This window comes from Scyliorhinus canicula, chromosome 12 (assembly GCF_902713615.1).
Source record: "Scyliorhinus canicula chromosome 12, sScyCan1.1, whole genome shotgun sequence".
Taxonomy (NCBI): Eukaryota; Metazoa; Chordata; class Chondrichthyes; order Carcharhiniformes; family Scyliorhinidae; genus Scyliorhinus; species Scyliorhinus canicula.
The window spans coordinates 121,742,557-121,760,872 of record NC_052157.1 but is presented as its reverse complement, the minus strand read 5'-3'; the positions used below and the strand labels follow the sequence as shown (position 1 = coordinate 121,760,872).

At 44.5% G+C, this 18,316-nt stretch overlaps 1 protein-coding gene across 2 annotated transcripts in view; it reads left to right on the top strand.

The window, feature by feature from the left end:
• Positions 1 to 16,191, top strand: part of LOC119974760 (E3 ubiquitin-protein ligase RNF43) — a 204,750-nt gene extending 188,559 nt beyond the window's left edge. For both annotated transcript variants that reach the window (XM_038813966.1, XM_038813965.1), the window contains 6 exons: positions 3,048 to 3,188; positions 7,584 to 7,685; positions 8,975 to 9,145; positions 9,756 to 9,858; positions 10,804 to 12,393; positions 15,368 to 16,191. In XM_038813966.1, the coding sequence (XP_038669894.1) occupies positions 3,048 to 3,188; positions 7,584 to 7,685; positions 8,975 to 9,145; positions 9,756 to 9,858; positions 10,804 to 12,393; positions 15,368 to 15,411 (2,151 nt within the window). In that variant the 3' untranslated portion in view covers positions 15,412 to 16,191. The remainder of the gene's footprint in view (positions 1 to 3,047; positions 3,189 to 7,583; positions 7,686 to 8,974; positions 9,146 to 9,755; positions 9,859 to 10,803; positions 12,394 to 15,367) is intronic.
• The last annotated feature ends 2,125 nt before the right edge of the window (positions 16,192 to 18,316 follow it).

The following is an 18,316-nucleotide window of genomic DNA, read 5'->3' as shown; positions in this document are numbered from 1 at the left end:
CAAGACAGCAAGGTAAAGTCACACACTCTCCCAGTTCCTTCCAGGCATTCTGAATGAACTGGTTTCTACACTCTTACAATGGTCCCCTATACCGTCCCCAATTGGGGACACCTGTGCTTAATCACAAACTTAAAGCATGCATTTCATTGCAGCACAAGTTCAACATTCACGGCCTTTCTAACTCCTCCCCCCACCAGGAACGCTTGGGTCAATGTTCTCTAAGATTTGGCAACGAGTGAGCAACAACGGTTGGACTGAATAATCAACTGGGACCAGACTAGTGTCAAGGATTGTAAAGATACCACAAAGAGAATAGGGGTACCAATGGGACTGGAGTTGGTCACTGATGGTATACTAGGTTTAGCAGAGTGAATGTTGAAGCTAAGGGCAGGAGGATGAAGTGAATATTGATAGTGAAAAAATGCAATATTTTTGTGATGGGAAAAGAAACAGAAAAATGTGAAGTGAGACCAATGTGGTTGAGGAGATCATAAAAGATTGCAAAACAGAGTTGAGAATCCTTTGTAAATTGGTTGCAGATATTAAAAAATATATTAAAAATGTAGCTCAGCACTCAACTGGGTCATGATCATGCATAACAGCCTCCTTCCATTTCTAGCAAGCTGCCTACCCTTTACAAAGCCTGTTTGGTCATCTGCAACCACCCCCGGGACACAATCTTCCCGCCAACAACTTAGCCAGCAAAAAACGTCTGTTTTTAATAACGATATGGGCCTATACGACCCACATTCCAACGGGTCCGTCTCCTTTTTTCGTAATAATGTGACTGTTGTCTGCATCATTGTCTCCGGCAGCTCTCCCTTCTCCAACGCCCCCAAGAGATGTGGTGCCAGGTCCGTCACAAACTCCTTATAAAATTTTGCCTTTTCCTCCAACTGTGGAAATGCCAGTCGAGGATTGTAAAGATACCACAAAGAGAATAGGGGTACCAATTCTCCAGGATGAAGGAAAAAAACCTTGACATTGGAGGAAAAGAACCCCCCCCCCTTCCATCTCCCATTCTATCCATATTCCCAATTACTTCAAAGTGCCAGCACCTCAGTCTCCCAAAATCGTTCAGTTCAGACCCCCCCAGTTTATGTTCCCTGATAAAGTCATTGGCCGCTTCTGGGGTCCCAAAATAGTACTCCCAGCCTTCGTAGTTTCGCCGGGTAGAGCATCCCAACCTGATCTGCCGCTGATATAGCACTGCCTTGTCTCTGTTGAACCCTCACACTATTTTGCCAGTTCAGCTCAAATGTCCTGGTATATCCGGGCCTTGTTCCCCTCCCTTTCATAGCTGCGCTTTCCCCTGGCCCACCGCAGAATCTTTTCCTTCTCCACGAACTTTTGGAGCCTCACGATTACCGCCCGCGGCAGCTCTCCTGCTCTAGGTTTCTGCCTCAGAGACCTGTGCGCTCTGTCCACCTCAGGGGCCTTATCCAGCACCTTCTTCGTCACCAGCCCTGCCAGCATCCTCGAAACATACCTCGTGGCACTCACAACTTCCACTCCTTCAGGCAGGCCCACTATCCGCAGATTCTGCCTTCTCGATCTATTTTCCTGCTCCTCTAACATTGCCATCAACGTCTTGGAAAGTACTCCTCAGAGCACCACCTCCACCTCCAATGCCACCACCCGATCATTGTGGTCCAACATTACCCTCTCAATCTCTCTGATCTGTGACCCCTGAGCCTCCAAGCATTTCTGTATCCTCTCCGTTGAGCCTTCAGGAATGCCACAGCATCTTTGATGGCCTTCGAGCGATCCTCCTGCATCTCCTTCCTCTGCTGGCGGAACTCTTCTTTGATTAAGGCCATTAGCTGCTCCATCTGGGGCTCAGCTACTTGCACTGACCCTTCCCCCTCCGCCATCCTTCCACTGGCTGCTGCGCCACAGGTCTCTTCCAACTCATTGCCCAGGTCTGTCACTTTCTTCTTCCGGTTTTAGTAACCAGCAGACATACCACTCCAGGGGGAACTTCTTCTCCAAACTTTAGTTACACTTTTGTGTCACAGTTGCACCCAATTTGGGGTAAAAAGAGCTGTTTTCTACGACTTCAAGCAGGAGCTGCCCTCTGTGCGACCGCTCACACCATTGCCGCCACCGGAAGTCTCCTTGCAGCTATTTGAAGTGAGTGAGAATGTGAAAGGGAAGCAAGGAAATTGATAGTGAGTGGGAAACGAGAGATTGTAAGTAACAGATGGGACATTCAAGTCCCAATGGATGCTTCTGTTGAGTAAATTAGTTACAAGGGAGTAGGTCAGGAAATTATGACTGTTTTTCCTTCGCTGGGCAACCTTCATACTGGTGCCGAAGTTAATCATGCAGGTGAGGGAAATCCATCCATCCCTTGAAGAATCAGAGCAGCTACAAAGCATCATGGAAACTTCAGTGAAACAAGTGAGAGAATGACCAACTGGGCAGAGCTGATCGGACTTTATACAAACAGGAGCTGCTCCTCGTCTAATCTTACTGTTCAGAAGGAAATGTGAGATCAATGAAGAACTATAGTGTAGCACTGGTAATGAGGAAAGTGTGTGATGTGGCTAATTGTGGAGCATCTGATGACCTGTAACCAGTGTTACATATGGCTGCGGTGCCCAGTTTCTCTTTTGCTGTCTTCACAGGTTGGTGTCAGTCTCATGGGTTCAGAGGCAGAGTTTATCCAGAGTCTCCACTAAGTAGAAACCTTGTAACCTCTATTGTCTTGTGTTTGCAGTTAAGGTAGGCAGGTAAATTCTGCCTCCAATACTGTGAAAGTGAGTCTATGCCAATTTGTAATCCATCTCTGTTTTTATACCATTTAGCCCTGAGTGTTGAAACCCTTCGCAATTTGTAAACTCAACGTTTCTTTTTTTTTGTCTCCTGTGTGGTGAACACTTCAATAACTGCCAAGCCCTAATTTGTAGAGATCAGCTGTTAATTCTTGTTTGAAAAGGTTTTTAAACGATAAGTTACATACTTACAATTGTTGTTGGGCGCAAGAGAATTAAACACCTTTCCAACGAGACACTCCTTTACGGGGCTTCTTCTCCTGCCTGTAGCTAAAGCAGAATCAAGACTATCCTTTGCTTCGTCCAGTTATCCTGATCCAAGGCCAGGATGCTGCCCTGCTGATGAAGGTCATCAACACTAATGGTGAAGCAATAGTCAAAATTCACGTCAAGAGCGACACACTGGGACGGGTAAGTCTTATACCAGAACCTAAATCTCAGCTAAACACTTGAAGGGCGTGTTTAGCAGAATGAGGGGAGAGGGATTCTGATCAACTATGGAGTTGTGCAGGTCATTCACATGCAACCTTAAACTAGCACAGAATTGTCTAAAAATTTGGGTCCCATTCGGCCTCCTGCTATTTAGCTATTTTTGGTGCATTGTCGAACCGAGAATAGGTTCCTCATCAAATGGCCTAGCTGTCTACATTTGCCTTTTCAGCAATCGAGTAACACCGTAATTGTTTCAAAACTGCATGTAAAACATCTCTGGGTAACTTACAATTAATTTCCAGCTATTTTCATAGAAATTTTAAAGATTGGCTGACAAAGTGAGCAGGTTGGAGTAAGGCTCTCTATCTAAGTTGTTGATTGACCTTTTGTGAAAGTCTTGGTTTCGGGAGAGTCTGAGAGAGTTGTGGTCTTGCGGAGTTAATTATAGGGCAGCCGACTTGTGGATGGACATTTCCTGGGGTCTGTCTGTACACACGGCCTCAAAATAATTCCCGTTAATTACATTTTTCAATAGAACGTTTAAAACCTTCTAAATAAATCTGGGAGTGAGTCTGAGGTAGGAAATGTGACGAGAGGCTGAATGCAGTTTTAAGGTAAACAAAAAGCCTTCTCTATTCATTCAGCTAAGAGCATTTCCTGAAGCCTTATCCATTTATTGAGGAAAATAATACTGAGCCTACAATTCCACTCGCACCCTGTCAGAGCTTTGTCAGGTTAAAATATCCCAAATTTAGGATTATTTGAGAAAATTCAGATCCCAACTATCCTCATTATGTTGTACAGGTTGGGTAGCATGTTAAGTAGGTGGGGAAAGTGCTGACAGAACTGTGGCGGTGTGATTTGATAACTTATTCCGTTAATCCATCCACCGTTTGTCAAATCTTTACAATTTTTATTTAAGCGTGTTATTTTTTAAAATATTTTTTTATTCTCCACCTTTTTCACATTTTCTCCCAAATTTACACCCAACAATAAACAATAATCAGTAACGAATGTAATGTTAATCCCAATATCAATAACAACGATCCCATCCTCCCACCAAACCCCAGACATTGGCCCACATGTTCACATAAACAAATGACAAAAAAGAATTAGGAATCACCCATAGTCACCATTAACTCATACAGTCCCCCAACCCCCCTAATGTTCGATGTGATCCAATTCTCCAAAATGCATAATGAATAGCGCCAATGAATTGTAGAACCCCTCCAACCTTCCCCTAAGTTCAAATTTGACCTTTTCAACGTTAAGAATTTCATCAGGTCCCCCCGTCATGCCAGGGCACAGGGTGGAGAGGTTGATCTCCACCCTAACAGAATCCGCTTTCGGGCGATCAACGAGGCGAAAGCTAGGACATCGGCTTCCGCACCCGTTTCCAACCACGGCTTGTCCGACACCCCGAATATGGCCTCCCGAGGGCCTGGGTCCAGTTTCACGTGCACCGCTTTAGAGATTACCCGAAACACCTCTTTCCAGTAATCCTCCAGCTTTGGACAGGACCAAAACATATGAACGTGGTTTGCGGGATCTCCCCTGCACCTTCACACACATCTTTACCCCCTCAAAGAGCCGGCTCATCCATGCCCTTGTAAGGTGCGCTCTATACACCACTTTCAGCTGTATCAGTCCCAGCCTTGCACACGAGGTGGAGACGTTCACCCTCCAGAGCACCTCACACCAGAACCCCTGCTCCATACCCTCTCAGAACTCTTCCTCCCACTTTGCTTTGATCCCTTCTAGTGGCGCCTTCTCCTCCTCCTCCAAAATAGCCCCATAAAACCGCCGTTGCTACCCCCTTCTCCAGTCCCCCTGTCATCAGCACCTCCTCCAGCAATGTGGAAGCCGGCTCTACTGGGAAGCTCTGTATCTCCTTTCTGGCAAAGTCTCGAACCTGCATGTATCTAAATATTTCCCCCGCTCCAGTCCATACTTTGCTCCGAGCACCTTCAATCCCGCAAAACGACCCCCAAGAAATAAAACTTTTAGTGTTCTAATTCCTTTCTACTCCCATCTCCGAAAATTTCCATCCCATTTCCCTGGCATTTAAGCGTGTTATAACGCTTTCCAGTATGGCCTGGTTTTGGGGACGTGGAGGAGCAGTGCTGCATTGTGCATTGCTAAATTTGTAGCCTCTAGGGTCAGTGGCTAAAAGCCACAGCTGTGGGACAGCGCACAACAGATTCTCACAAGGAGTCTGAAACATATGTGGGACATCTAAAAATCTATACCTTCCCATGGTACTCAAGCCAGTCACGGTAAAGAGTAATCCTGGACTGACTGATAATCTGTAGGGATTTTCAGAAATGAAGCATACCACTTTTTCAAAGACCAATCTCACCAAACACCTTCTCTCTATGCCCCTCTCTCCATCAATGTATCTAATTGTCTGTCTAACCATTTCATGCTCGAATGCCCTTTTTCTTGCCAACGTGTTCCCCAATTGTTCTCTGGGTCCTTAAGTCCCTCTTTCAGCATCCTCGGACCTGCATTCTGAAATTCTCTTCTGAAAACCCTTCCCCTTCTGCCATCTTTTTCCCTCCACCATCAAAAGAAATGCTAGACATGACATGACATGAAATGAAATGAAATGAAAATCACTTAATGTCACAAGTAGGCTTCAAATGAAGTTACTGTGAAAAGCCCCTAGTCGCTCCATTCCGGCACCTGTTCGGGGAGGCTGGTACGAGAATTGAACCGTGCTGCTGGCCTGCCTTGGTCTGCTTTAAAAGCCAGCAATCTAGCCCTGTGCTAAACCAGCCCCTACAATGCAGGAGCCCAGAATTCCTACAATGCAGAAGGAGGCTCACTCTCCCGCCCTATCCCCGTAACCCCACCTAACCTGCACATTTTTGGACTGTGGGAGCACCCGGAGGAAACCCACACAAACATAGGCAGAATGTGCAAACTCCACACACAGTCACCTAAGGCCGAAATTGAACCTGGGTCCCTGGTTCTGTGAGGCAGCGGTGCTAGCCACAGTGCCGCTCTGAAGTGATTATCTTCAATCACTTCCCCTAAATCCTGCATCACGGTTGTTCCCTTCCACCTTACCTATTGTAAAGCACCGTATAAATGATCATTATTTTTAATCTGGGCCGCCTGGTATCTAAACCATTTACCACACTTCAGTTAGGTTGTCTGGAAAGTACCATTCCCCAAAGAAAACCAACACAACTTCTATAACCTTTTCTTGTAACTTAAGATATCCAGAATCATACATGTTGACCCTATGTTCCCTCTTAAAGGCAACAATCTCCTTCTAGTTTAGTGCGTTTGCCAAATGTGGCTCTGGTGGGGAATTAAAGGCTGGAGCACAGAAACGTGTGTCCAAATTCTGACCATTGAAAATGGTATTGTAGTAAGTTGAGGGTCACATTGCAATAAACCTGGACAGATGCCAGGCTTTAACTGCAGCAAACATGAATAGCTATCCTCTCCCTCTCCTGTGTGATCAGCCTTCAGGCAGTGCAGTGTAAGGTTGGTTACTCTGCACTGCCTTCTATTATATGCAATAGGTTCTGCAAGTCTCAACAGGGATTGAAACGCAACTATTCCTTTGTTTTGTTTCTCTTACAAGGCAAATCCTTCAACAAAATGCAGATGTACAGGTGAGGGAATGAGTCACAGACAGCTAGTAACTGCTGGGAGTTATCTTTGATATTCGTGTGGCATATCCAATCTGCACAGTGTTCCTGAAAATGGGGCCCTAATTATGTAGCTGCCTGCTCATGTAATGTAACAGTGACGATTTGCTATCACAGCTTTCTGAATTTTTCCTCCAATATTTGCCATCCACTCACCTACCAAAAAACAGGCAGCTCATCCAGTGGGGTAAAATTACAAGGGTTGTGGATCCTATAAGAGTTTCCTCAGCACTAGCTTTCACACCAGCTTAACTTCACATTCCTGTGGTACGTAATACTGAGTTAACCCCCCACCTCTTCCAACCTGTCGCTCCTGATTGCGTTACTTAAATCAAAATTTGTTCTTGAGGTTTAACACGACCCTTAATATTGTGCTCACTTAATTGGATGTCGTGAAGTGTGATTTCTGCAAGAGGTGGTTTGACAGTGTTCTGAGAGTGAGATTCAAAGATGATTTTGAGTGAAGCTACTAGCTGTCTGGGATGTGTGTTATTGTTGCTCAGCCAATGTTTTGATGCTTGATGGAAAAGCACCAGTATGTCTTTTTATTAATTATTTTGTGAGATGTGGGCATCGCTGGCAAGGCCAACAATTTGTTGCCCATCCATAATTGCCCTTGATTTGAGTGGCTTGCTAGGCCATTTCATGGAACAGTTAAGAGTCAACCACATTCAATCGGTAATAATTTTTTTTCTCTCTCTCTCTCCAGCCAGCCTACGACGTGGGGATCCTAATGACTCTGATTGTTGCTTTCTCAGTTGTTGTCATGATCCTGGCGGTGAGAATCAAGTGCAAGCAGAATCGGACTCGGGTAAGAGCAGTGCGGCCTCCAATATGTAGCTGTCCTGGCTATTAGATTTCTGATAAACTTTTGCCCAGTAATGTAACCTTACTGTGATTTTCATCAATGAGTGCTTGCGTTCCTGCACCTATAATAACCCAGCTTTTCTATGTTGCTAGTGGCATTGTCAGCTTGGTTCTGAATTATGTTCAAATAACACTGGTGTATTCTTGCCCTGTATATGTCACTTTTGAGATAAATCTACCAAAATCTGCTGTTAACTGTCTGCATCCTGGCGACAAAGGCTTGGACTTGATTACTGGTTGCTTCGCAGAATTAAAAATTTGCTTGGATTTAGGGCTGAGGCGTCTTAAAATCTCGGGGGTATGAGTGGTGCTCATACGCTTCTAGGGTCTCCCACTTGGGGTACTGTGAGCAGTTCTGGGCACCACACCTGATGAAGAGTGCAACGTAGGTTTACAAAAACGATACCTTGACTGCAGGGATTAGGTAACGAGGAGAGAATTTAGAAGGTTATGGGGGTGATCTGATCGAAGTCTTCCAAGATATTAACAGGAAAAGACAGGGTAAATAAACTATTTACACTGGTCGAAGATTCTAAAACAGGGGACATAGTCTAAAAATTACGGCTAGACCATTCAGGAGAGATGTTAGGAAGCACATCTTCACTCAAAGGGTGGTAGAGGTTTGGAACTCTCCCACAAAAAACAGTTTGAGCTAGAACAGTTGTTAATTTTAAATTTGAGATAGATAGATTTTTGTTTAGCAAAGATATTAAGGGAAATGGGCCAAATTGCGGTTTCCTCCCACAGTCCAAAGATGTACAGATTTGGTGCATTGGCCATGCTCAATTGCCCTTAGTGTCCCAAAAAGGTTAGGTGGGGTTACTGGATATGGGGATAGGGTAGAGGTGTGGGCTTGGGTAGGGTGCCCTTTCCAATGGCTGGTGCAGACTTGATGGGCCCCCTACTGCACTGTAAATTCTATGAAATCTATGATTCTGCCACCAAATGGCACCCATTTTTATTTCCTCATATCCAAAGGGTACAGACTTGAGCATATCTGCTGCCTGTTGGCTTTGCCATCCCTCACTAGATCGAGTTAGACTACATCAAGTGTCACTGGGCCTTCTCCCCTATACCAGGATCACTTATTACTGCCGGGATCAATGACTCATTTTTCAATGTTCAATGCAATTTGTTGTTCTACTTCTTGCAGCCCTGGCAGAATCAATTAAATTCTTAATAACCACCTAAAACTTTGCACACTGACCCTTAATGTCCTCCTTTTTTTCTCAGAATTCCTTGCAGCAGCAGACTATCAATGCAATCAGCCGGCTAGCTACTCGACGTTACCAATCCCGATGCCGGTCTCAAACTCATGAGCGTCAAAGCAGCCTAGATTCTCAGAGTAGCAGCATATCGGAGCCAGTGTGTGCTATCTGTCTGGAGGAGTTTGCTGAAGGACAGGTGAGAAGAATTGGTAGCAGACTGAATTTTTTTTTTTAAGAAGTCGCGCTGTTGTGAATTTCTTTATTCTTCCTTTAGCCAGACAGGGTGGATGACCTAGGACTCTTCAGTGCCAAAAGAATAAATGGACTTGATCTCTCATCATGATGTCCTTCAATGAATAGTTTTTCTCCCAATTGTTTTTTGATTCTTATTTATGTTCTCTGTTTTTATTCAGTCCGCCCAAACATATTAAGTTATGAGTTGAGCCTGTGCAAACTTCCATCCTTTTGAAAGGGACAGTTCTCTGGGTTAGTTACTCAGGTTAAAGGACAGTGTTCCAGTATTGAGATCTAGTTTGCCCAATAGAGAGTGAGGAGATCTTGATGTCATCTGCCTGGGCCTTGGGTGAAAGCCTCAATAATCCCTTGGGTCATTCCATTTCCTTAATTCTGGTTTCACCTGTTACTTGATGCCATGCCATCCTGAAGTGATCCAGGCAGTTTGGTAAAAGATTCTCCCTCATTGTTAAATATGTTTGTGCTGTTCTATCAAGTGACTGACTCTCGCGTTTAGTGCTGCGCACTCACTAGAATGTATTGCTTATCCTATGGCTGATTTGTCTTTGTAGGATGTACGGATAATTTCTTGTTTCCATGAATTCCACAAGGAATGTGTGGATCCCTGGCTTCTCCAGCATCGCACCTGCCCCCTCTGCATGTACAACATCATCGGTAGGTGAAAGTTTGGAGTTCACATGTAGGAATCTTTGAAGGAAGTAAATCCCGATTTGGTTTTAATGCTGTGGTTTATTAAATGGTGAGGCCAGAAATGGCTGGGGTAACCGGGGTCGGGATAGGGTGGGAGAGTGGGCCTTGGTAGAGTGCTCCTTCAGGGGTCGGTGCAGACTTGATGGGCCGAATGGCTTCCTTCTGCACTGTCGGCATTCTATGACTCTATGCCTCTGAAGGCAGTGACTTCAGGAAGGCATGACCACCATCTACAGAGGTGGTTCATTTCACTGTCTCTAGAGGGAAAAGCACTCGTGCCGGTAAATGTAAATATATGTTCCCGCTAAAGATGTTATTTAATTCTGGCTGCACTCGGGTAGTGAGTGTAATTCTCAGGGACCTACCCATGACACCAGCACAGATCTGAAATCATGATGATTTTTCAAACATCTGAATTGATTAAAATTTACCTTTCTTTCTAATCTTTAACAACACTCCCTGATGCTGAGATCAGTGTTCAAATTCACCCCCTCTCGAATGAAACTTTAGTGAATACAGAACAAAAGCAGCAACACTGAAAACCCCGTTCTTCCTGCTGGGGGATTGTGATTAAAAGTACAAATGAATAAGCGCCAAACAAGCCCAGGTTTACAGCTCTGGTTGGTTGCAAGCTGCACAATCCTATCTCCGAGGAGCCAAGTCAAGTCATCTGTGAGCGCAAACAAGTCTAGAATGTCTTGTCTAGCTGTAACGAGAAGTGAGTGTCAATTAGAGTTTAAATCGAAGGCCTACATTCTACACATTGCTTTGAAGACTGATCATATTCAGCTGCGTGCTGGTCTCTGTAAAGCTGCGATGGCCCATGAGTCTTGGGGATGTAATTGAAGATCAAAGGCAACATTTGGCGTTGGTGGTCACTAATGGTTCATTGTTCAATCTTTTTTTCAGAAGGTAATTCATCAGTTGCACAACATGAAGTCCATGACCAAGCCAATCCAGCTGCTCAACCAAACCAGCGTATCCATTTGCTCAGACGATACCCTGGACATGCGCACCTTCACAGACCGAACACTGCCATTCCTTCCAGGGCTCCGCATTTGAACAATCCCAGAACTCCAGGAATGCAAATTGCACCCCCTGGCCATTACTTTGTTGCTCCAGAAGTCTACCGCGTAGGATTTAACACAATGAGATATGTGGCCACAAGGCCACAACAGTCTTCAGCCTTGCACAGGTGCAACTATCAGCATGCTGATGGCCAAGGAGTTTTCTACAGACACCATAGACCCTTTACTATTCGAAAAGGTCCACCTTGGCCAGACCAAGCTCTTCATCGGCCATGTCTACATAAATCTCCCTGCAGGCCGCAGCAACTTTCTGCATGCAGTGCACCACTGTCTTCACATAATTTAAAGCCTAACTGTGCTCCTGCTCATTCACAGATCACCAGCAACCATGACAACCATAGCTGCTCAGGGGACAGTTTTGGTATCAATTGTTCAGTGCGCAGTGGATACCTGGCTGACAGCCCAGGTAGTGACTCCAGTTCAGGTCCCTGCCATTGCTCCTCCAGTGATTCAACACTGGATTGTACGGACATCAGTAATCATTGTACTTATGGGAGCCAATCCACATTCCGTAGCTCTCTGAGCAGTGAATATGATCCCCTTGTGTACTGTGGGGCAGGTGGAGAGAGTATGCAGTGTTCGTCCTTTGAAGAACAGAGACCCAAGTCACTGGACTCGGTTAGTGGTTCTCAGGAAGAACAGGTGCTTAGCCACACTCACTACCACCATCATCGGCACCATCACTACGGCGATGCTCACCCAAGTCCTGAAGAACACTGTATGAGTCCTGGCAGGAGCCCATCGCAAAAGCAGGAAAATGAGCAGTTAGAGGAACTCCTGAGTGACATTAAACACTGCCAGCAACAGGTAGAGTTCAGCTGTCAATCCCAGTACACCCCTCACCCTGTCCAATGTCACTGCTTGGAGCGGCACTTGTTGCTTCCCCCTGGACTCTGCCTTCCCGAAACCTCACTGCAAAATGTGGACGTTGAAAGGGGTGAGAGCAGCGACGTATGTGCCAAACCGGACCAAGTGCCTTCAGAAAATAAACCCAATCGGACCAGCAACAGGAGGAGGAGGAAGAGAAGGAAAAGGAGTTTCCAGATGGATCAACCAGTGGTTTACTTCCATCAGGACTGTGATACCCTGGAGGGCTGTGGAGTGCATATTCACTATGGTAACAGTGGGAGGCAGTGCCACCTTCCACATATTCAGCCATCAGTGCCAATCCCTTTAATCCTCAACAATGGAGCCTCTAATGAATGGGGTTTCCCATTCTGTGAGTGCCCCGACCCCCTCTGCCAGCAACGACGGTATCAGGTTGGTTCTGAGCCGCAGTTGGCTGGAGAGCAGCACAGAAACAACGTGGATCCAGACCATCCATTTCAAGATAGCTGTACTGAAGGATACTGTGATGGAGGTCCAGTACAAGATGAATCCTTCTACTGCCAGGAAACCCCCAAAAGTCCAGGTGGGTAGGAGTGTACACATCCTTTAGATGTGCCCAAAATGTTTTTTTTTGCCTGTGCTGAATTTTTAACTTGTATTTTTTTTTACTTGTGCCAAAAGTATGGAATGGGTAATGAAATCCGGTGATGCAGGATATTTCTCAAAAGAGAGGCTGTGAGCTCAGACCCAGAGTTGTGACAGTTTCCATGTGGTGTGAGGTGTTAAGGAAAATGCAGTTGGGAGTCTTGCTGGTTATTGCATTAAATGGCTGTGGGGAGATTTCCGGTTACCTGGGAAGCATCCTACGTCCTTCTCAGTGATCGGCTGTGCATTCAATATTGACCAGGGAAATGCAGCCTTTTGTAACTGGATTTCATCCCTTCCAATAACTCATACAGCTCACAATGTGCTTCACAGGGCACTGAGCCACACACGTCAGGTCAGATGATCTAAAGTTTGGTAAAAGAGGTAGGTTTTAAGAATGACCTTAAAGGAGGGAATTCCAGAGTCTTGTTCCTTGGCAGCTGCAGGCAACTGGTGTGGACAGGCCCAGAGGGCAGAAAAATGGCCATTTTCTGTCGCATTTGATATAAATTGATCCTACACCGCTACCAATATGGGAAATTGAAACATATCATACTGGTGAAGAAGAGGGAGATTCCTCAATTTAATCTATGCTGAACCAACATCGGGAGTGCTTGGCAAGTTAATACAGAGGGAGTTTTAATCTGTGCAGCGGCTGATCTCAAAGTATCTTCTGGGATGGTTAGGGAGCTTTCCTCTGTAATTACCTTGTGCTGCAGCTGACCTGGGAGCACCTTATTTATGCTGACTCTGTATCTTTGAAATGCAAAGTGTCTAACTTGCCACCACTGGAGCCCCTCTCCATTTTGACCAGAAAATTCACACAAAGCACATGACAAAAATAATTAACTGCACCCGCCCTTGCGATACATTTTCCTACACTATAGCAGTGATTACTGTTCAAAAGTACTTCAGTTCTGTAAAACACATTGGTGGGCGCATGGGTATGTTTGCTGGTGTGGCTGCCATGATTGGAGACCCCATGAAATCGGGTCAGAGTTTAACATAGCCATGCAGATCAGAAAGTTTCCGATTTGATTCTTGATCATTGCGAGCTTAACTTCTGCCTTCTGGCCTATTTCAGTGCTACAGTTTGCCTCAGAGAACTGATGGAGGTAGGGAAACTGCTCCTGCTTTCATTATACCTCCTGGTACCCCACATGTTGAAATGGGCAATTGACACACTCTGTCTATAATCACACCTGAGTTAAAGTCCACTTGGGGAAGTATTGAAGAGTTTCTGTCACCTGGGACTGTACTCCTGTTAGTCATTGCTTTGGGAAGGGGATGCAGCAGGGAGCAAGGTTCTGGCTCCTGGCTTTGAGGGTATGAGTTGGGACCAGTGAAATTATCACTGCCATGTAAATATTGCCTTGTTGCAAATGATTAATTTGTCTGTTTATTAATCTCAGATGATCGTGCTGTCCCGCCTCGGCGTGTAGAGCAGGTGCTTTAACAGTAGGAGCACTGACACCCTGTTGGAGTGTGCAGTGAGTGATCCATGCTGCCATGCAGCTTCCAGAAAATTAAATTCCACCTTTCCTAAAGGTAGTGCTTCTTTAAAAATCAGTAAGTACCTCACGCCCCAGCACCATTAAGGAATATGTCTGTGTTTCAAATTTTAGATCTGTGCTGGATATTAATCACTGGTCACTGCTTCAATAAGCCCACACTGCACCAACATGGATAAGGAAAATACTTCCACTGTCTCAACATCTAGTTATATGACGCAGGTGTGAAAGAGCATTGTTGTACGTAGTGCCTGCTTGGTTTATCTCATCTCCCACAAGGCAGACTGATGAGCACTCTAACCCTCTGACTGATTTATTTCCCATTCTAAGCGGCTGCAAATGATTCAAACTTTACTCAGCAAGAGAGAGCAAGTGAAAGGTGTTGTCCTCCCTCTAACTCTTGTCAAAGGTTGTCTTACTGAACTGCCAGTCAAAAATAACATCTCAAACCCCTCAGGTTTTTGCGCTGCTTTGCGTCTCTGGAGCCGAAGTTCAAATTGACAAGAACGTGCATTGACAAAATGCAACATCAAACCACGTAAGGCCTTATTAGAGCAGATGATCAAAAGCATGGTCGGAGGCAGGTTTTGGAGGAGGAGAGGGAGCATGAGGTATGGTTTTAAGGGAGGGAATTCCAGAGCTTGTGAGATGGGATGAGCAAGTGTTTTCAGTCCAGTGGTTATTAGAATCCTGCACGAAGGGAGGTTTGGCAGTCTCACTCCAATTTCTGATGTATACCAGCCTACAGCACAAAGTGCCCTCATTTACAGGAATGTGGCTAGTGTAGAAAATGGAAGCATGGCAACTGTTGTAGCCAGAGTGCTCTTTCACTGGGGATCTTTACTTTATATCTAACTATATTTTTATTCTTTCATGGGTTGAGTGTATCACTGGCAAGGCCAACATTTATTGCCCGTCCTAATTTCCCTCAAGAAGGTGGTGGCAATGAACTACTTTCTTATCCATTGTAGCCCATTTAGTGTGAGTATACCTAATGTGCTACAAGGAACAAAATGCTCAGTATGCTATACCTTACCTGGAGCACTTGGTGATAACATTAAACAATGGAAATGGAGGCTTATCCATTCCCTAGAACTTATATACTTCATTTTAATCTTTTAGTCATAAAATAGGATTTAAACATTTTTGTTTTAGCTTGGCAATTACACTCCATGTCAAGTAAGGTGTCTCTGTGCGGAATACACCCTCAACTGTGTATTAATAGGTGGATCTTTGTTTATTCTGTACATTCTCCTCTGTGATTATAGTCAGTGATTCCTGAACTCAGGTCAGACAGTATCCACCATGTTACCTAGGGCCTCAACTCAGCTGAACAGAATCATTCCTGTAATATGTGAAAGGTTTTTCAAAATGCCTGAAAATGTTTTTCTGCCCAACCAGGCTCGGAATCAAACGTGGGAGAGATATGTGAAGAAGTCGTGTAGCTAACTGGACAAAGAAAGCAAGTCTGAAGAAACTGTATAGCTGGCAGGATGACGGGCACACGGGAGTGAGGAAACCATGAAGCTAGATGGACATTGGTGTGAAGAAGCCGTGAAGCCGGTGGGATAAGGGGGCAGGTGTGAAGCACCCATGCAGCTGATAGGATGAGCGGGAGGTGTGAAGAGGTTTTGATGGCAGAATGAGGTTTAAAGGAGGTTGTAGCAACAAGGCAAAGAACAAATTATTTCAAAGTTTGAAATACTCAATCCAGGAGCATGAATCTTCAGAAGCAGCTCTTCATGCATTGGTGCTTGTTATTCATTGCCAACTATCTACTTCACCAGAGACATGGGGGAGAAACGTAGTCTTCCATTAATTTGGAGAATTGAAAGGGCTTTTTGAAGGGTCTATTCCAGGTTGTCTTTGTCGTCCAGAATAGCCCAAGGGACCGCAGATTTCCAGCACTTGTGACCAGACCCTGACTGTCAGATAGTAGAAGCACTTAAAAATAAATGTAGCCTTACAGGACCTTGTATTTACCAGGGCTCCTCAGTATATTTTGGGTACTCTGAATTAAGAGAAAAACTTTTTAAAGTGTTGTATTATATTTGTATAGAAAGACATTTCATTATGGTAATATGTTCTTAATATATTTATTTACTAATATATTTATCCTCTGCCAGGGTGTGTAATGTAAAGTGCCTTATAAATGATCAGTGCTGTCACTAACCTGATGGTCTGGCCCTATTCAGATTATGCTCAAATAAATTATTTTCAATTACAACGGTTGTTGAACTATTTTATATCCCATGATTGTAGTTGAAATGCAAGATTTCTGAGCTAATATTCAAGAACAGGACTGACTTTGAGATCTACGGGCTTAAACAACATGGTACCACAAAGTAGCATATAACCATAGATATCGCACAGTAATTGGAACTCAGTGAGCATATTGAAGTCTGAATACAAATTTATTTATTTTAAGAACATGACATAAGAAATAAGGGATGGATTGGACTTAACGGAGCAATTCTTCATTGCTGTCACTAAGTAGTCTAACTGGGGTAAAGGCACAAAGGGATCCAGAGAAACAAATTCCAGGAGTTTCCAGGATGAAGGATTGACGATAAAGTTCCAAGTCAGGATGGTGTGTGACTTGGAGGTATTGGCATGTAAATACACCGACTGCTCTTTTTCCTATAGGTGATGAAAGTCATGGGTTTGGAAGGTGCAGCAAGATGTGGAACAGCCGGGATTTGTCAAGGCAGTACGACAATATGTATATTGTAAGAATAATGAAGGGGTAAACATTTTGTAACTGCATCCAACCACCAGATGCCGATCAAGCGCATACATGTGGATCACGTGATAATCTTGATGCAGGGAGAACGTTGTTAGGTGAGGTAGAGAATAGCCGTGTTATGAGGAGCTCTGTAGTTAGAATCATAGTTTAGTAAATCTGTAACCTTTTATATCTTAGCAAGCAAGTCAAATCTATTTAGTTATAGTGTAAATAAATTAGCTTTCTTCAAAACATAGCTTGATGTTCTTTGTGAGACACAACACTTCAACGCTATCCTTATTCAGAAAGCAAAGAACGTCACAGGCAGCATAACCTTAGCTGTATCCAGTGACTTCACCTGTTTCTTAATGTCACATGGAGTGAACTGAATTGTCTGAAAACTTGTACTTTTGACAGTAGGGACCTCGGGAGGAGGCCAAGTTGCTGAAATGGTGGCTGTGCCATCATTGAGGATGGGGATGTTTTTACGCTGCCTTCTCCATTTAATTGCGATCCATTGGATGTGGGATCACTAAGCTGTGTTTAACATGCTGCTTTGGCTTTCTAGCATGCTTGTACTCCTGTGTTGTAGCTTCACCAGGTTGGCATTTCTGTTTTCTGGATATCTGGTGCTGCTCCGAGCATGTTCTCCTTCACTCCTCATTGAACCAGGGCTGGGTTCTTGGCTTAATGGTAATGACAAAGTGAAGAACAAAGCTTTGAGGTTACAGATTGTGGTTGAATGCCACTTAAGACACTAATGGCATAGATGCTTGATACGTACTTGAGGGCGAAAGAAATAGAAGGATAAAGGCCGATAGGGTTTGATATGGGGACAGTGGTGTATTCGTAACATTACTGGAAAAAAATCCAGAGGCCAAGCTAATGCTATGGAGACATGAGTTCAGATCTCACCACTGCATCTAAATGCCCTTAATTATAACCGGAATTGAAAAGGTAGTCTCAGTAATGATGACCGTGAAGCTATCAAATTGTCGTAAAAACTGTTTCACTTGCGTCCTTCAGGGAAGGAAATCTGCCATCCTGAGCTGGTCTGGTCTACTTATCACTTCGGATCCCCAGCAATGTGGTTGACTCTTAACTGCCCTCTGAAACGGCCTAAGAAGTCACACAGTTGTACCAAACCATTATGGAAAAGTTGAAAAGCAATAAAACCGGACAGATCAACTGGTAGCAACCTTGGCACTGGAGTAGGCAGAGGCACAGCCTGCCCAAATCGGCCCTGCCAAATCTTCCTTATGGACATCTGTGCCAAACCTGAGGAAAGCTGCCCACAGACCAGTCAAGCAACAGGCTGTCAACCATCCGGGCCAAACTACTTTACAGCCAAGGTCCCAGACTCCTCCATTGCCAGGGTGTTATTCGTTAGCCAGTGAGAAAGAAACTCTGGAAAGCTACATTATCAGTACTGTCGTGACACAGGGGAGAGAGTTTTGTTTAAGTGTGCCTTGTTGATGATACCCATGAAACTTAAAGGTGAAAGTTGATAGGACTCCCGACCTACCCCATATGAATAAAGAACAGCATATTGTGGAAGCGTCTGGATGTTTAATGCCATAATTATGCAGGAGTGACGTGGGTGATTGAGGTTGTGTAAGATGTAT